The sequence below is a fragment of a genome (assembly GCF_019968955.1).
Source record: "MAG: Porospora cf. gigantea A chromosome Unknown PgA_NODE_569_length_14771_cov_323.617, whole genome shotgun sequence".
NCBI classification, from domain to species: domain Eukaryota; phylum Apicomplexa; class Conoidasida; order Eugregarinorida; family Porosporidae; genus Porospora; species Porospora cf. gigantea A.
Genome location: NW_027151769.1, coordinates 1 through 14,771, shown reverse-complemented (window position 1 = coordinate 14,771; position 14,771 = coordinate 1). Strand labels below are relative to the sequence as shown.

The window sequence follows — 14,771 nt, the reverse complement described above, 5'->3', positions numbered from 1 at the left end:
TCTGTCCGAAATAGGCTTCAAATGAGTGTCTTGGCGGTTTACGACTGAAACAGTGCTTGGTCGCGCTTGCCCTGTTCCAGTTGCCTTTGATATACGAGTTGCTTTTGTTGGAGCTGATGCTGCAGCGCCTTCCGAGTCTGTGCCGCCCGCAGAACGCGAACAGGATCGGTGTGCAGCACGGGAAGCGGTCCAAGATCGATATCGCTGCGAGCGAGCAACTCAGCCGCGAAGAAATCTCTGGCGTCAGTCGACAGCAGCGGTAGCACTGGCGTGGGCGACGTAACCTTCAAGATCGCCAATATCTGTGTGAGCGGGATGTGCCGTCTTACATTTCGTGCTGATTCATTCTCCTTCAAATAGGAGTCTTCTTCTTCAGGGGAGATGATGACGCATTGCTGGTAGTCATTCTTCACAACGAGCAGCGATGGGTGGGACTCCACGATGGAGTAAGTGGGATTGTGGAGGACATCCATGCCTTGAACCACCTTAGACGCCTCGGTCACTTTCAAGTCGTTGTGCGTGAGGTCTACAGTGAGCAAATGCTGTCCGAACAAGAGCACGGCTTCTTCATTTCGGAAGACAAGCTGTGGCTGGAGAGCTCGTACCTCCTCTGGCAGCGGCGCAAAAAGCCAGTCCCGAACCCAGCTATCCACGTTTGCGGAGAACACCATTGCACCACTGCCAGCATCCCACATTACCAGCCTCGCGGGGCCCGCACAAGTTGCTAGGGCTAACACGCGCCTTCCCGCAAATCCCACCACTGCGGTGGCCATGTCGTGGTCATAGTGGAGACGTCGTACCAGCCGCCCGGCTAGCTTGAAAACGCTAATGCTGGGGCGGAACGGCACCCGAGATAGCTGCGCCATGTCGTGTCCCACAGCGACCAGGCCGAGTTCACTGGAAGCCGCTGCACACGTAACGGGCGGAAGCAGTACGTGTTCGCCGCGGACAGCAGCCTCAGGGTACTGCCCGGGTTCTTGCTGCATGTCTGCGGCCTTTTTGCCTGTCTGGACGAACACGGCTATGCTCTGGCCGTTTGAGAAGCCCACGACAACAGTGTTATTCAGCACGACGTCGGCCGAAGTTGCAGTAGGGAGAATGTCAGATTCGAGTGGTGGTGGGGGCTGGAGATTCAGTTCCACCAAATCGGAGAGGTCGTGGAGACAGAGCAGTCTAAGTTTCCGCGGCGAACACAGCAGTAAAAGTCGATCTTCCGTCAGCTTTGCAGTCAGAATTTCCTCCGGTATCTCGCGAAGCTTAAGCAGGACGCTGGTGGCCTCCAGTATGAACTCCACCGACCTCTTGGTCACCAGCACGAGCACCGGAAGACCCAAATACACCGTTCGCCCCACGCAGAGCACCTCCACGTGCGGATGCACGTGCGACACCAGCAGCCGCTCCGAACTGCGGCGGCCAGAGGCCGCAATGGCGATGGTCAAGAGGGCTCCCATACGATAGCAAGACTCCGAAGCGGCGAATAAAATCTCGTAATACCCCAATGTCTTTGAAGGGTGCGCTTTCCCAGCAACTCTCCAATCTGAAACAGGTTGCCGTCACTCGGATGAAGGGCACTTCAGACGGCAAATTCTTTACGAACACGAAACGCGGCGAGCTGCATGAACTTACTGAGGATCTCCAGTCACCTCAGAAGGAGAAAAAGCGAGCTGCCATCAAGCGAGTCATCGCTAACATGACAGTGGGTAAGGACATGTCCACTCTCTTTCCCCAGATCGTGAAGTGCATGCAGACCTCTGACGTGGAAATCAAGAAGCTTGTCTACCTGTACGTGGTGAACTACTCCCAATCGCAGCCCGAGATGGCCATTCTCGCGGTTAACACCTTTAGGAAGGACGCCATGGATGCCAACCCCTTGATTAGAGCGTTGGCCATCAGGACCATGGGGTGCATCCGACTGCCACAGATAAGCGAGTACTTACTAGATCCCCTTCAAGCCGCGTGTGAGGACCCTGATGCCTACGTTCGGCGGACGGCAACCCTTTGCGTAGCGAAGCTCTACGACACCTCTGCCTCAACGGTCAAGTCCCACAACTTGCTGGGAACCCTCCGTGGCATGCTGAAGGACCCGAATCCGTCAGTCATCGCGAATGCCGTGGCATCTTTGCGCGACGTGGAACAGACTTCTAACGGGCGGGAGCAGTTCACGCTGGACGACGGTGAGGTGGCTGCGCTTCTCGCTGCCTTGAACGACTGCTCAGAATGGGGGCAGATCTACGTGCTGGACGGCCTGACGGCGTACTGTCCTGGTGACGAGCGCGAGGCAGAGGCCATTGTGGAGCGTGTCTCTGCTCGGCTTTGTCACGCCAATGCGGCTATCGTTCTTGGCGCCATTCGCAACGTATTGCACTTCGCGCAGTTTACAAATGATCGCTCAACAGTACAGAAGATCCAGAAGAAGTTGACGCCGCCTCTGATCACACTATTGAGCAGCCCACCAGAGATGCAGTTTGTGGCCTTGCGCTGCGTGACCCTGCTGCTGTCTCGGGACGCCACCCTCCTCGACGACGTGGACCCGCGCATATTCTTTTGCAAATATACAGAACCTGTCTACGTGAAGTTGGAGAAGGTGGAGGTCTTAGTCAGACATGCCCGCGTGGCGTCTGCAGGACTGATCCTAGGGGAGTTGAAGGAGTACGCGTCTGACATCAACGTCCCCTTCGTCAGAAAGAGTATCAGGGCCATAGGACGCGTAGCTATTAAACTCGGATCGCTGGAGATCGCCGAGACCGCAGTGCAGGCGCTTCTTCAGCTGGCACGCACACAAATCCCCTTCACCGTCCACGAGGTTGTCGCCACTCTCCGTGACGTGCTGAGGCGGTTTCCCAACCGCCTCGAGAAGGCAGTGACGGGCTTGTGCGAGGACGTGGAGACCCTGGACTCCCCAGCTGCTAAGGCTGCCATGGTCTGGATAATCGGCGAGTACTCGGATAAGATACCAGGAGCCTGCGGCCTCATGGAAGCTGCCTTCATCCCGACCTACCTCAACGAGCAAACAGAGGTTCAGTTGGAGATTCTGACTGCAGTTGTAAAGATGTACCTCCGCGAGCCGCGCAATTCCGATGCCGAGCGCTCAGCCATGCGAGTTGTGCACCTAGCTGCTGACGAGGTCGCTAGCCCGGACGTGAGAGATCGAGGGGTTATGTACCTTCGACTGCTGGCAAAGGACCCTCAGCTGGCTCGAAAAGTGGTTTTGGCCGCCAAACCGCCAATCGAAGACTGCGTGCCCGAGTCAAATACCCTTGTGGATGGTCTTGTGGCTGAGTTAGGGAGCTTGTCCAGCGTGTACGGAGTTCAAGCGGACGGCTTTGTCAAGAAGCAATCGGCACAGGATCGAGAGGTTCCTGCTTTAAAGCCGTCGAAGAGCGCCAAACCCGCCAAACCGCAGGTGACGGTTGCCTCTTCCGTCCCACTCCCAAACGAGGGGTTCAACATTAAACCTGAGATGGTTGAGCTGCATTCTGCGACAACGCCCGGGTCCAACGGAATTACAGGTGTGTCATTTTCTGGGTGCTTAGGTCGTGAGGATAATACACCCACGCTGCACCTCAGCATTGCCAATCGCACCCACATGCCTCTTTCCAACTGGGCGTTGCAGATGAACAACAATGCGTTTGGATTGGCTCCGGCGGGTTCGCTACAGGTACCCACCCTCCCACCTGGCCAGAGCCACACCACGCGCATTCCTCTAAGACCTAACGTCCTCGTTGCGTCGCAGCCGCAGTTGGTGCCTCTCTTGGTGCAAACGGCCATCAAAAACCAGGCAGACGTGTTTTACATGAACGTCAAGTGAGCTATTGGGACGTTTCCAAGCAGGTTCGACATATCAGCGGTCCTCGTGCGGCGACCCGCTCTGACTCGCGATCAGTACAAGGACACCTGGAGCCGTCTGACGCCGGCCAAAGAACTTATATTCTTTGCGAAGACCTCTGAAGAGTTGACTTCCAAAATCACTGTTGGTACGTTTGAGAGGCTGAACTTTGTTTTGGTCCTCCAAAGAACGCAGCCCACGTTCGAGGCGTATTACTTCGCATCCATTACCACTAACGACGTGCCCATTTTGCGTAAGTGTCATTGTGCCTACCAAGGGCGTTTAACTGTTTTCCTTCACTTTTTCCAGTTGAGGTTGATCTCCAGAAGTCAGGAGGGAACGGCGTCAAGATAGCGTGTAGGTCAGCATCTCCTGCGCTTTTCCCTCTGATCAAGGAGCTCGTCATGTCAAAATTCAAGTTGTTGTGAAAAGTAACGAGCACGAAAATCCCCAGGCAAAAATAAAAATACCAATCCCAGAGGCAAAAAAAATACCACAGGCCACTCAGAAGAACAGACCTGAGTCTGCTACTGTTGTTTAACGTCTTGCTGACGCAGCAGACAGCAAATCCCGCAGGTTTCTAGTCAGCTGCCTCGCCATTCGCCTTGGCGACCAGTTGGCGCCATCCTTGGCAGGTGGGTAGGTGGGTAGGACGGTCATTAACAACGACTTGAAGTCTTTCTTGTGTAGCTTCCACTGCCTCTGAGCTTCTGCGTCTGGATTAGTAATGCATGTCTTCCGGGTGTAGTCCCACTTGCAGGGACTGTACGCGTTAGGGTCTCTGAAATTGTATACATCAAATGTGTATCTGTTCCTTCGACAAGATATCCTCGACATGCTCTCACAAGAAAACGCAGGCACACATTGTGGGTCGAACTCCAACGACCTATTGAAATTACAAGGCCCTGGAGTGCTGGCCTTTAGATTTAGCGCAGCACTGCAGCAACTTTCTGCAGCGTCTGCTTTCGCCACAGGGTCAAGCTCGTTGCACATCATGCAATCGAAAGGTCCGCTCGTGTCTGATAAACGGAGAGTATCGGCTCGAGGCAAGTCTCCCACCAATAGTGGCGTCAATATGTCCGCGGCCCCGGCAACACAAACCAGAATCCAAAACAGGCGCATTTCTGGAATTCTGACAAAACATCAATCATCATCCAGACCAAACATTTCATCCGTATCCTCGTCAGCTACATCCTCAAGGTCTAAATCTGCGGACTCGGGCGGTGGAGGTGGTGCCTCTCGTTGGGGTGTTGGCAGCTTGACTTGCGGCTCCCTCCTCTTTTTTCGCTTTCGCAGGAAGACGATCAGCTCATCGTCTGTGACGACTGCCACCCAGTTGGCTCGGTAACTCAGCGCCCGAATCTCCGTTTTCGTCGTCCACGCCGCGAGCGCCGGAGAGTTCCACTGGAGCGACTTGCTCACGGTGAACTTGGCGATCCCCACGGCGCTAAAGGCAGACGGAGGCTGACACCACCAATCCTCGGCAGGACCATCACAGGTAGCGTAGACCACTGCAAAATCGCCGTTGTCCGTTGTCGTCGGAACGGTGTGCGTCACTTGGCATGCTGCCGACACCTGAGGAGCCGAGGACAGCGCGTGGACTTCAAGCTTCGTGGCGAGGTCCAGCTTCAGGCGGCGACTGCTGTGCCCTCTGTGGAAAGCCCACACAAGCGTCTCGCGGTCAGCTTCATTGAACTTAGTCATGACGGCAGAGACAGCTGTGTCAAAGCAAGCGGAATTCGGGTGGTGGATGAGGTGCCTAAGAGACTCTTTGACATTCGTCACACGCAGCATCCGCTTTCCCTGGTCTTCTAACCACTGCGCGCTGATCATGACGAATGCAAGAGCACCGAATGACGTCCCAGCCACAATCAGATACTCAGCTTCAACAGGCGTGCTGGCCAGACACTCTATTGATGACATATTCAAGGAGACTCCAGGCTGGTTCGTCTCCAGTGGTGGCAGAGAGAGAACTGCCAGCAGCTCCCGAGTTTCTAAGGAGAACAAGAACAGACTGGAATCCTCAGCGGCTGGGCACATATCGGTCTGCGGAATGCCACCTCGTACGGAAAAACATATCACAGATTCTGACACGAAGCATGCTGCCTGCACGAACCCCAATGTGAAGGAGGGCAGCCCTCTTTGGAGCTCGTAGGTTTCGGCGACTTGCAAGGGCCCGAGATGGAGCTGTGGCGACATCACTGCGCTCATCTTCAATGAATACACGAAAAGGTGGCCTGACATAGTAAGCGCCAGGAGATGGCGCTCCTTGCGGGACACCACCAAAGCGACAGGGTTGTCTTTCAGCGTCAGCTCGGCGACAAACGAGACCGACTCCGGGTTCCAGGCTGAGAGATGACAACCTGCAACAGGTATGGAAGATCCCAAAAAGATGTGCTTGGAGCTGGACGCCAAGCAGTAGGACACCCCTCCCTCAGTCTGCTCGACAGGCAACGACTTTGAAGTCTTCCAAACCAGAGCCATGCCTGGGAATAATGGATATTTGACTGTAGCAGGACAGAATAAAACCCTCAGTTCAGAAAAATATAGATGTACTTCTACATAAATATAGATGTACTTGTGCATAAATACAGATGTACTTGTGCATAAATAACGCACAGGTGAAAATTGGAAAAAACGTTTGGAATAAAACTGCTATGCACATAAACAATGTGGTCCTACAACCGTTCAGATCCTACGCCAGCGGAACCTAGTCGGGGCCGACATCCGTGCGCAGCCATCAGTCGGTGGTACGACTCGAGTTTTGCCGTGAACGCCGATATTCTCGCTTCCGTCTGATTTGCGGAGTAAGCAGAGCAGAACTCTCTCCACTCCACCACGCCGGCCACAAAAGGTCGTTCGTCTGCTAGAGTTCCGCCAACAGATGTAGGCATTTTTGCTAAAAACAAGAAAATCGATGCTCACGTGGGGCAGCTTGACTGCAAGGTCCATAGCTTTGCCGTACCGTCGTCGCTGCAGGTCAGGAGCTGGTTGTCCGGTGTCCACCGAACGGAGTTGACGTCTTGCTCGTGTGCTTTGATGACGGATAAGACAGAGAAGACGCTGCCAGACTCCGACATCCAGTTCCCCGAGGTTCTCGACACCACCACGACGTTCCCCCCCGCACCCGCAACTGCAATGACATCCAGGAACTCTTGAGTGGCGTCAAGGTACACCGAGGTCCAGTCGCAATCAAATGCTGGAACCACCGGCAACTGTAAGGTTTGTAGACACCGAAACAGCACGTCGGGCACGCCTACTAATCGGCTGTCGGAGAGATCTAGGCCAGTTTCCGCCGGCCTCTGTCGGGACCACAGGTCTAGACCGTGCATGTTAGCAAGGATCCGAGCCCCAGTGCTGGCCTCGTTCGCGCGTCGTTGGTTCCGGAAGAGCTCCAACCTTTTGACCTGCGAGGCGTCGCGGTAGACGCGCAGCGTGCCCGAGTGAGTCACTGCACACAGGTCCATTCCTCTAGGGTGGAACGCGACTCCCCACACCGTCGATCCCTGGTCGTCCAGCACCTGTGCCAGCGTGAAATCATCGGCATTGTGGCTCTTGCACCAGAGGCGCACCGAGTTATCGTACGATCCTGACGCCAGTACAAGACCGTCGTCAAACAGAGAGGGAGGCCTCCACCGGCAGATCTTAACGTCTTGCGAGTGGCCGTGAAGCAGGCTGACGACGCTGGCTTCGCATTCGCCAACGTCTCCTTCGATCTCGTTAATCCATATGCTTCGGTCTCGGCTGCAGGACGCCAAGAGTCTTTGGTCTTGGAACTCCACAGCCTTAACTTCATTCTCGTGACCTGCAACTATCCCAGCGAAACTCGCCGTTGTCCCATCGTAATGCCACAGAGAAGTCGTCCCATCAAATGACCCCACGGCCAGCAGGCACCCGTCACTCGACCAGGCACAGCGTCGCAAGCTCTTTGAATGAACGCGACTCAATTGTCCGTTTCGTTTAACCTCGAGTGGGGACACCCAGAAACACTCAACGACGCCGTCTCTCTGACGCCAAAGTCGAATGCGTTTACCGCAAGTGGCGATGACCCCAGTTACGGAGGCTACGGCGGACCACACAACAGTTTCAATGTCAGCCACTTCGTCCTCGTTGAGCTGCTGGCGTAGTACGTCGAGAACACAGACCGCTTCCATACTAAAACGGATTTTCACACCTCTGCACAAACTACGATGTGTCCTTGAACCACAAACTACGATGTGTCCTTGAACCACTCGGCGTAAGGCGCAACCAGATCCCCTCTTTCCTCTCCACGTGCCGTGTGGAGCGGGTACTTCATGCCTGTGTAGAACAGCTCAACCGGGTCCCCCCACAGCCGAGAGGGCCGCAGGATCAGTTGGTTGCCTGGCTTGAGAGTTGTCGGATCCACATTGGGCCACTTTCCCATTCGGTCGTACAGGGGCCAGATGCCCTCGTCGGGAGGGTCCGGCGGGTAGTACATGCCTCCATCCCTGTAGTTAGGCTCCCTCCAACGGATCCAGCTGCTCTTGGTCTCGTTGAACCAGGGGAGGTTTCTCTCGAATCTAAGGTACGGTGACGCAGGGTCCTCTGCTTCGGCAAAGGGATCAAACCAGTCGATTTCTGGTGATACAAGCGGTAGGGCGTGAATAGGGCAGAAGTGGCATAGGTTCAGCAACACCACCACATGTACGACAAAGAATGCCGAGATCAAAAGGCAAAAGTAAGTGATGGTCCCGAAAAGGCATGTTGGCACGTGGTAAACTTGAAAGTACCTCGAGCACGCTGTGCATAGGACTCGTAGCACGCTCCTTGGCATGCGTGCCAGGGCCGACATTGAGAAACAGCCCTTGACCGTAGGACGCTGGCTCGAAGCGATCGCTGGCGGTGGACACTCAACGTCCCAGTACACCGGATACCGTACAAAACACTCCGGATCAACTGACAAACTCCTTGTAAAGTTGAACGTTGCCAAGAAATCCGTGGTGTCCATGCAAGTCCTTGGCGGACAATCCGAAGAGTACCTCCGAAGGGAGGGAAGCTCTAGGGGGTCATAATCTGCTGCTCTAGGAGAATTGGTTGCCATAAGATCCAGAAAAATATAATCCACCGGCAATCGTGCTCATCTCACGGAAAAAAGTTGCGACATACACCAACTATAAAGTTCCAACCAGCAGCGCGTGCCGCTTTGGGTTTTCTTGTGCCTTCTAGACACAGTTGCCTTCTAGCTAGATGGTGTTTCCGGTCGCTTGCCTTCTAGACAATGAGTTTGCGACGCTTTGTCACGGCCTCCTTGCTTGACCGTACGCGTTTCCGAGATGAATTCGGCGAGAGGGGCCTAAACGCGCGATACCTGCTCAATTCTGCATGGTCCAGGACCTCTGGATGGGCCCTCATCAATGCGTCGATGGTCGACCTCACTGCTGTCAGAGGTGTGAGTTCGTCCATGGCCTCGGAGAGCTCTTTGCGCTCTTCGACAGTTAATGAATCCAGCAGAGATAGTACCTCGGCTAGTTTAAGATACTTCACACCGTCGCTATAGCGCGGTTGGCTCCATTGCTGTTTGAACCACTTCGCGCTCTCACCACTGCCTTGCACAAACTTGAAACCGTTTCCTCTGGATGCTCTTGTCGCAGTCCGTCCACCATGGCCACCTTGGCTCTCATGTCCGCGAGGGTGCTGCACTTCGTCTTCGTTACAGGTCCGATGATCGGCGTCCCTTGCAGCCGCCGCATGCGGCTGAGAATCTTCTGTCGCGCGCGTTCCGACAAGCCGGATATCTCAGCGCCGTTGTTACATTGCCTAACAAACACAGTCAGGTCGTGCCGGTGTAACGGTAGAAGGGGCGTCCAATGTGAAAAAGTTTCGATGCATGGCTCAGGTGACCGCAGAACAGTTCTCCCTATGGGAAACGCACCGGACAGCACCTCATGGGCGACGGCATCCTCAGGATCCGTGCCAGCGAGGGATTGCGTCACATGATACAGTATGTCGAAAGTGCGGATAGACTGATCGTCCCCTCTTCCACAAGCACGAACGAATACGTTCTGGGTTGTGAACTGATTTTGGAAGAAAACGCGAAGGTTCAGCCGCATCGGTGGTTTTGTTTTTCGTCAGTTTTGTTCAGTAGTAGCCCACATGACAAGGAATCACACTAAGATAATAAATTTGAAAGTGGAATCACAGCCTGGAAAGCTGTCGCAGGCGCAAAGAACCTACCGATTGCGTTTACTTCATCAGCAGGGCCTTCGCGAGGCAGCCGACGAGAGCACCTGCATGGGCTCGGTCTCCTCAAGGTTGACGAGCGAACCGACGACGTCAATACGGAAGGCACGTCTTAAGTGTTATGGCATTCGTGGATGTATCTCTTGTCTCATAATTTTGTTTGACACTAGTATTCTTAACACGTGTCTCACTCAAATCCTAATTTAACCACATGGGAGTATCTCCCACACCAGGAGCCAAGGAAGAATGCAGCGCGGATGCCGCCTTGCTGAGCACCGAGGCGACGGAAAGCGCACGTGACCCTCCCAGACTGGACCGGCCTCCACCGTTGAGCGCGGAGCGAATCCTATTTTTGGGATCGCCAGCCGACGATCAGATTCGAATCAGTGTCGTTAACGTGGCGGAAGAGTTGGGTTTCGCCGTGTATCTTTTGACGTCCCGCCCTATTCGGGTGAAAATGTATCTCTCTCGTGGCGCATACGGGGCGGTTTACAGCTGCAAATACCAAGAGCGCGTTTTGGCGGTCAAGCGGATCGACCTGTCCGGGCTCAGTAAGCCCGCTCGCGTATCCTCACTTGTGCGCAGCGAATTGCAGGTCATAGGGAAGGTCGACGTTTTGAGCTCGATTTGTCACCTTCCGCATGTATTTTTTCGGGAAACGACTTTAGAGCTGCTGAGCCCTCTAGGCGGCCGGTCGCTGCAATGGATCTTAGACCATCGCGTTTTTGTGAACCGAACTGCAGTGGCAGTCAACGTCCTACACGCGGCTTTGGAGTGCCTCACGTCAGCGGCTGCTCAGCAACTCTGCCACCGCGACGTGAAGCCGGCCAACATCGTTCAAGAGCTGGGAAATGAGAGTCGGTACCTGGTTATCGACTGGGGCTTCGCCGTGCGAGCTGGAGCGGTGGATCAGATATGTGGCACTGTGGCCTTCATGTCACCAGAGTCCTTGTCTCGTCCAGCAGCCACCACCGCATCTGACGTCTGGGGATTAGGAATGGTAGTTCTGTACATCCTAGATCCCAAGTTTTCCGTCCGAAGGTTGGTTGCTGACCACATGTCGCACAAGGAATTCCTCCGAAGCATCTCCCGCGATTCGCCAGGCAGCAGCGAGCGCCGAAGTAAAGTGGCGGCGGTCCTGGAGGCCAAGTTTGCGGAGCTGGAGAACGCGAACGCGCACTGGTTCATCGGACCTGTGGTGCTCGCGCTGAGGCGCATGTTGGTCCTGCAACCGGAGGATAGGTGGACAGCCAGTCAGGTGCTGCATATGTTTAAGCGGGCCCACCGCAAATACCTGCAGGTAGCACACGCCGAGAGACTACGAGGCAGCGTCCTCACATGCAATCCAGAAGCTTTTTTGTGTTTTTGAATCCCGTTACCAATCCCTCCCCGACTCAATTGCACTATCAGACTCTAAATTCAATAAGGCTTCAAATTTCTACTCACAACCCTGCTTGAACGAGATTCTTGATCTGCATTTCGTGTTCCGCCCGCGACATCTCGCGTCCATCAGCCTTAATTCTGATGGAATTGCTTTCCCATGCATGGAGTACCGCAGCCTCGCGCTCAGCACTCTTGGTTACGGGCTTCGTCGCCTCATTGCATCGGGCAGCCCACTGCTCGATGTCGCACAGAGACACGGGCACTTGCTTCCTCAAGTCCTCTAGGCACCGGAGCTGCTCGTCGGCCTCATATGCGGCTTCGCGCGTGAGAGTCTCGCGGGGCACAGGAACCTCGATGAAACGTGGTAGGTACACAGGGTAGGACGACTTCACTTTCTTCCTGCGAATCTCGGGGAGCTCGTAACTCGTAGTGGTCACGGCCTCCACAGGGACCGGAATCTTCCTATGCACATTCTCAGTAACGTCTACCGAAACGTACTCAGGAACCTCCTTGTCCACATAGGTGGGGACTGGATGGTTGACAATTTTGTTCAAGTAGCGCACCTGAGGCACCTCCACCACCGTCTCGACGTGTGTATCGCGATACTGCACCTCGGGAACCTCCACCAACCTCTCCTCGTAGGTGATGACAGGCTTCTCGATTATCCTCTCCCGGATCTCAAGCTTCGGCACTTCGATGTTACGGTATTGCACCTCCTTCGTAGGCACTTCAATGACCGTTTCAACAATCTCAATCTCAGGAACCTCCACAATCTTCTCACGAGTGATCAACTTCTGCACCTCAATGACCTTTTCAGGGACCACCTCCATCTCCTCGACGATGTGCTCTGTGAGACGTACTTCAGGAACAATTATCGTCTTCTGGATGACTTCTTCGCGAACAATCTTCTTAGGGACCTTAATAGTCGTATGGTGTGTTTTCTCGCTAAGAATCTGCCCCTCCCCAGCAACCGCGTGCTCGACTACAGACACAAGCCGGGATTCCCCGACTTCGCGTCCTATCAGCTGGGTCGATACGACGCGACCGTCGGTGCGAGTCCTGTCAGAAGTGGTCTGCTGCGAATAGTGGTGTGAAGGAATGGGAACTTGAATGCTGGGCAGATCCGACGTCTGGTGCTTCCTAGAGGAAGCGTCAACCACGTGCTGAGCAGAGACTTGATGAGCAGAAGCCTGGCTGGTGGATAGTCGGGACGCGTTGCGAACTGTGAGCTGCTGAAGCGCAGGCTGACCGGCCGATGAATGCTGCACAGAACCGCGAGCTGAGCCTTCTCGCGCCGAGTGAGCTGTCTGCGATACCTCCCGTACGGACGAAGCCCTCTTGTACTCAGAGCTCGATCCAGTCGAAGAGGAGTGAGAAGAGGACATTGAAGTAATATGGAATATTCCTGACTCAGCCTTTGAATGAGTGGGGTCGATTTATTATTGTGAAAAGGACGCTAACAGAAGAACAAAGGATTCCACGAACACCAGCAACAGGTTTGAATGTCATGAATGTCACTTCATCCCCAGCTTGCTTCGAAGCGATCGCTTGGTTCGCTCGTTGGTTTCTTTTTCAGGTCGTGGCTGGACTGCGTTACTCGTCGCTAAGTCGTACATGTCCGACCGCAGGTACCGCTCGTTGGCCAGAGGCGTCAAGGACCTGTAACGCACGGTCGCTGCAGGCACCAGTCCTAGCTGGTACAGTGTCTTTTTCGTCGCCAGAACCGTCGGTGGAGGCGTGGAGTACAGCTCCCAACTCTCCCTCGCTGTGTGTGTTAAGAACTGAGAGGCTAGGACAATCACGTCGGCAACCCTGGCAGAGGGCTTCATGTCGATCTGCAATACGAGCTCGTTCGGCAGAACTATTCGCAGCGTGCACTTGGGGAAGGCGCCGCGCTCTTCCATCTCCTCCAACTGCACCTGTTGACGACTTTTAAACGCGGGCCCCTCAGCCAGCTGCCTTATCCTGTCGAGATCTTTGCTGGTGGGGGGCAGGTCGTTCCCCGAGTCCCTTCGCGGGGACTGCACGTGCCTGCGGATGGTATTGAGGTGGTACGCCTGAGGATTGGGCTCCACGTGGCCCGCACCGCCGGTTTCTTGCAGCCGTTTTACTTCTTCAATCCGCTCCTTTACACGCTCTGCCGCCTCTGCTCGCTCGTCGAGGATGTGAGACGTCAAAGGTGTCTGTAGCTTTACGGATACCGCATACGGGTTGAAGGTGCTCGGCAGCGGTGTTTTCGGTAGTCCCAAGTCTTGTGCGTGCTGATTCAGGTGGCCGTGTACGTCCGTCAGCCGAGACACGAAGGCAGTCGGCATCTGAAGGTAACGGTCAGCCGTTTCGAAAAAACCCACGCAATGCAGAACGGCGAATGTGCTTGGAAAACGCCCTACGCGAAGGTGGAAAGCCTCGTTAGCCAGATTTATCCGTCGTTTAGCGGGGTTTCGAGGCTGTTCAATTACGGCGTCTATCAGTTTCAGGAGGGTCTGGGTGCATAATACGCGGTCTTCGAGCTCCATGGTGGCATCTTCGAAATAGACGTTCATGGATTCTTGGACATTGACAGGGATCTGTTTTTCAGTGGGAGGCTCGTAATTGACATCAGAGAGGTTAGGCGGCGTCACGGCGGACATTTGTGACACATCGGATTGGGCGTCTCCGAGCTCCGACCTGATGGCTTCTACAAGGCGAAGGGGGAAACCCATCTGTGTCCATTGGGCTTCGTTCAAGCCTCGCAGCGCATCTACGGAGTCGAACCAGTTATCGGCCAGCTTGGTTACAAAAGGCTCCATCTGGCTTGGTGTTCGACCCAACGTAGCACCCGCCAACCCCAAGACAGCGCGTATGTCATCCATAATGGTGATTTCAGATCTCCAATGACCGACTACTCGAAGTTCGAGCGGCTACAGCGCCAGATTTGCCAGCAAGAATCTCAAGAAATTCAAGAGCTTTGGGAGCAGCACAAAGACGATGAGGTGCTTGTCAACGTACAAGATCTGCCTCCTGAGGAAACTGGCGGGCTTGATCCGCTGGAGGTCTACAACGCATTTCCGAGGATTCTACAGAAAGCCTTCGATAACGAGGACCAGGCCGCTGTTGTCGCCGCATTCGCGGCCATGCCCAAACACGACAGCTTGTTCCACCTTCAGCGTGCAGTCCGCTGCGGCCTCTGGGACCTGCCTTCCGCGCAGCGAGAGGTGCTTATGCAAGCCGAGCAAGTGCTGGATTCGGACGAATCGTGTCGTCGTAGATAAGGGAGCTGTACATGGACTTCTTGAAAGAATTCTGACCAGACCGTTCAGTGTGATGTGAGCTCTCTTGATCTATGTGTGCATGTGATAGAAGGGGCGTCCCGTCCTCACTA

General features: G+C 54.7%; 11 protein-coding genes across 14 annotated transcripts; 3 read left to right on the top strand and 8 right to left on the bottom strand.

Moving 5' to 3' along the window:
- Positions 1–38: 38 nt before the first annotated feature.
- Positions 39–1,451, bottom strand: KVP18_002860 (uncharacterized protein; the record flags this gene model as incomplete). Its single annotated transcript, XM_067954122.1, has 1 exon — positions 39–1,451. One exon carries the CDS (start codon positions 1,449–1,451, stop codon positions 39–41), a length of 1,413 nt encoding a protein of 470 aa, XP_067807716.1.
- A 47-nt stretch (positions 1,452–1,498) lies between these two features.
- KVP18_002862 (uncharacterized protein) lies at positions 1,499–4,254 on the top strand (the record flags this gene model as incomplete). 2 transcript variants are annotated; one of them, XM_067954125.1, is made up of 3 exons in its annotated part: positions 1,499–3,804; positions 3,832–4,079; positions 4,136–4,254. In XM_067954125.1, 3 exons carry the CDS (start codon positions 1,499–1,501, stop codon positions 4,252–4,254), a joined length of 2,673 nt encoding a protein of 890 aa, XP_067807719.1. The 2 variants fall into 2 exon arrangements, with proteins under 2 accessions (XP_067807719.1, XP_067807720.1); XM_067954126.1 differs by lacking the exons at positions 3,832–4,079; positions 4,136–4,254 and having other exon boundaries at positions 1,499–3,808.
- A 109-nt stretch (positions 4,255–4,363) lies between these two features.
- KVP18_002857 (uncharacterized protein) lies at positions 4,364–4,948 on the bottom strand (the record flags this gene model as incomplete). The annotated part of the gene is made up of 1 exon (XM_067954119.1): positions 4,364–4,948. One exon carries the CDS (start codon positions 4,946–4,948, stop codon positions 4,364–4,366), a length of 585 nt encoding a protein of 194 aa, XP_067807713.1.
- Positions 4,949–4,969: 21 nt separating this feature from the next.
- On the bottom strand, positions 4,970–6,310 carry KVP18_002855 (uncharacterized protein; the record flags this gene model as incomplete). Its single annotated transcript, XM_067954117.1, has 1 exon — positions 4,970–6,310. The coding sequence occupies one exon, from the start codon at positions 6,308–6,310 to the stop codon at positions 4,970–4,972; it is 1,341 nt and encodes a 446-aa protein (XP_067807711.1).
- A 437-nt stretch (positions 6,311–6,747) lies between these two features.
- Positions 6,748–7,980, bottom strand: KVP18_002858 (uncharacterized protein; the record flags this gene model as incomplete). The annotated part of the gene is made up of 1 exon (XM_067954120.1): positions 6,748–7,980. The coding sequence occupies one exon, from the start codon at positions 7,978–7,980 to the stop codon at positions 6,748–6,750; it is 1,233 nt and encodes a 410-aa protein (XP_067807714.1).
- Positions 7,981–8,036: 56 nt separating this feature from the next.
- KVP18_002865 (uncharacterized protein) lies at positions 8,037–8,639 on the bottom strand (the record flags this gene model as incomplete). The annotated part of the gene is made up of 1 exon (XM_067954130.1): positions 8,037–8,639. The coding sequence occupies one exon, from the start codon at positions 8,637–8,639 to the stop codon at positions 8,037–8,039; it is 603 nt and encodes a 200-aa protein (XP_067807724.1).
- A 419-nt stretch (positions 8,640–9,058) lies between these two features.
- On the bottom strand, positions 9,059–9,897 carry KVP18_002861 (uncharacterized protein; the record flags this gene model as incomplete). Of its 2 annotated transcripts, XM_067954124.1 has the most annotated exons (2): positions 9,059–9,361; positions 9,388–9,897. In XM_067954124.1, 2 exons carry the CDS (start codon positions 9,895–9,897, stop codon positions 9,059–9,061), a joined length of 813 nt encoding a protein of 270 aa, XP_067807718.1. The 2 variants fall into 2 exon arrangements, with proteins under 2 accessions (XP_067807718.1, XP_067807717.1); XM_067954123.1 differs by having other exon boundaries at positions 9,328–9,897.
- Positions 9,898–10,238: 341 nt separating this feature from the next.
- Positions 10,239–11,396, top strand: KVP18_002864 (uncharacterized protein; the record flags this gene model as incomplete). Its single annotated transcript, XM_067954129.1, has 1 exon — positions 10,239–11,396. One exon carries the CDS (start codon positions 10,239–10,241, stop codon positions 11,394–11,396), a length of 1,158 nt encoding a protein of 385 aa, XP_067807723.1.
- A 73-nt stretch (positions 11,397–11,469) lies between these two features.
- KVP18_002856 (uncharacterized protein) lies at positions 11,470–12,795 on the bottom strand (the record flags this gene model as incomplete). Its single annotated transcript, XM_067954118.1, has 1 exon — positions 11,470–12,795. The coding sequence occupies one exon, from the start codon at positions 12,793–12,795 to the stop codon at positions 11,470–11,472; it is 1,326 nt and encodes a 441-aa protein (XP_067807712.1).
- Positions 12,796–12,924: 129 nt separating this feature from the next.
- KVP18_002863 (uncharacterized protein) lies at positions 12,925–14,262 on the bottom strand (the record flags this gene model as incomplete). 2 transcript variants are annotated; one of them, XM_067954127.1, is made up of 1 exon in its annotated part: positions 12,925–14,262. In XM_067954127.1, the coding sequence occupies one exon, from the start codon at positions 14,260–14,262 to the stop codon at positions 12,925–12,927; it is 1,338 nt and encodes a 445-aa protein (XP_067807721.1). The 2 variants fall into 2 exon arrangements, with proteins under 2 accessions (XP_067807721.1, XP_067807722.1); XM_067954128.1 differs by having other exon boundaries at positions 12,925–14,199.
- Positions 14,263–14,283: 21 nt separating this feature from the next.
- Positions 14,284–14,661, top strand: KVP18_002859 (uncharacterized protein; the record flags this gene model as incomplete). The annotated part of the gene is made up of 1 exon (XM_067954121.1): positions 14,284–14,661. One exon carries the CDS (start codon positions 14,284–14,286, stop codon positions 14,659–14,661), a length of 378 nt encoding a protein of 125 aa, XP_067807715.1.
- Between the last annotated feature and the right edge of the window lie 110 nt (positions 14,662–14,771).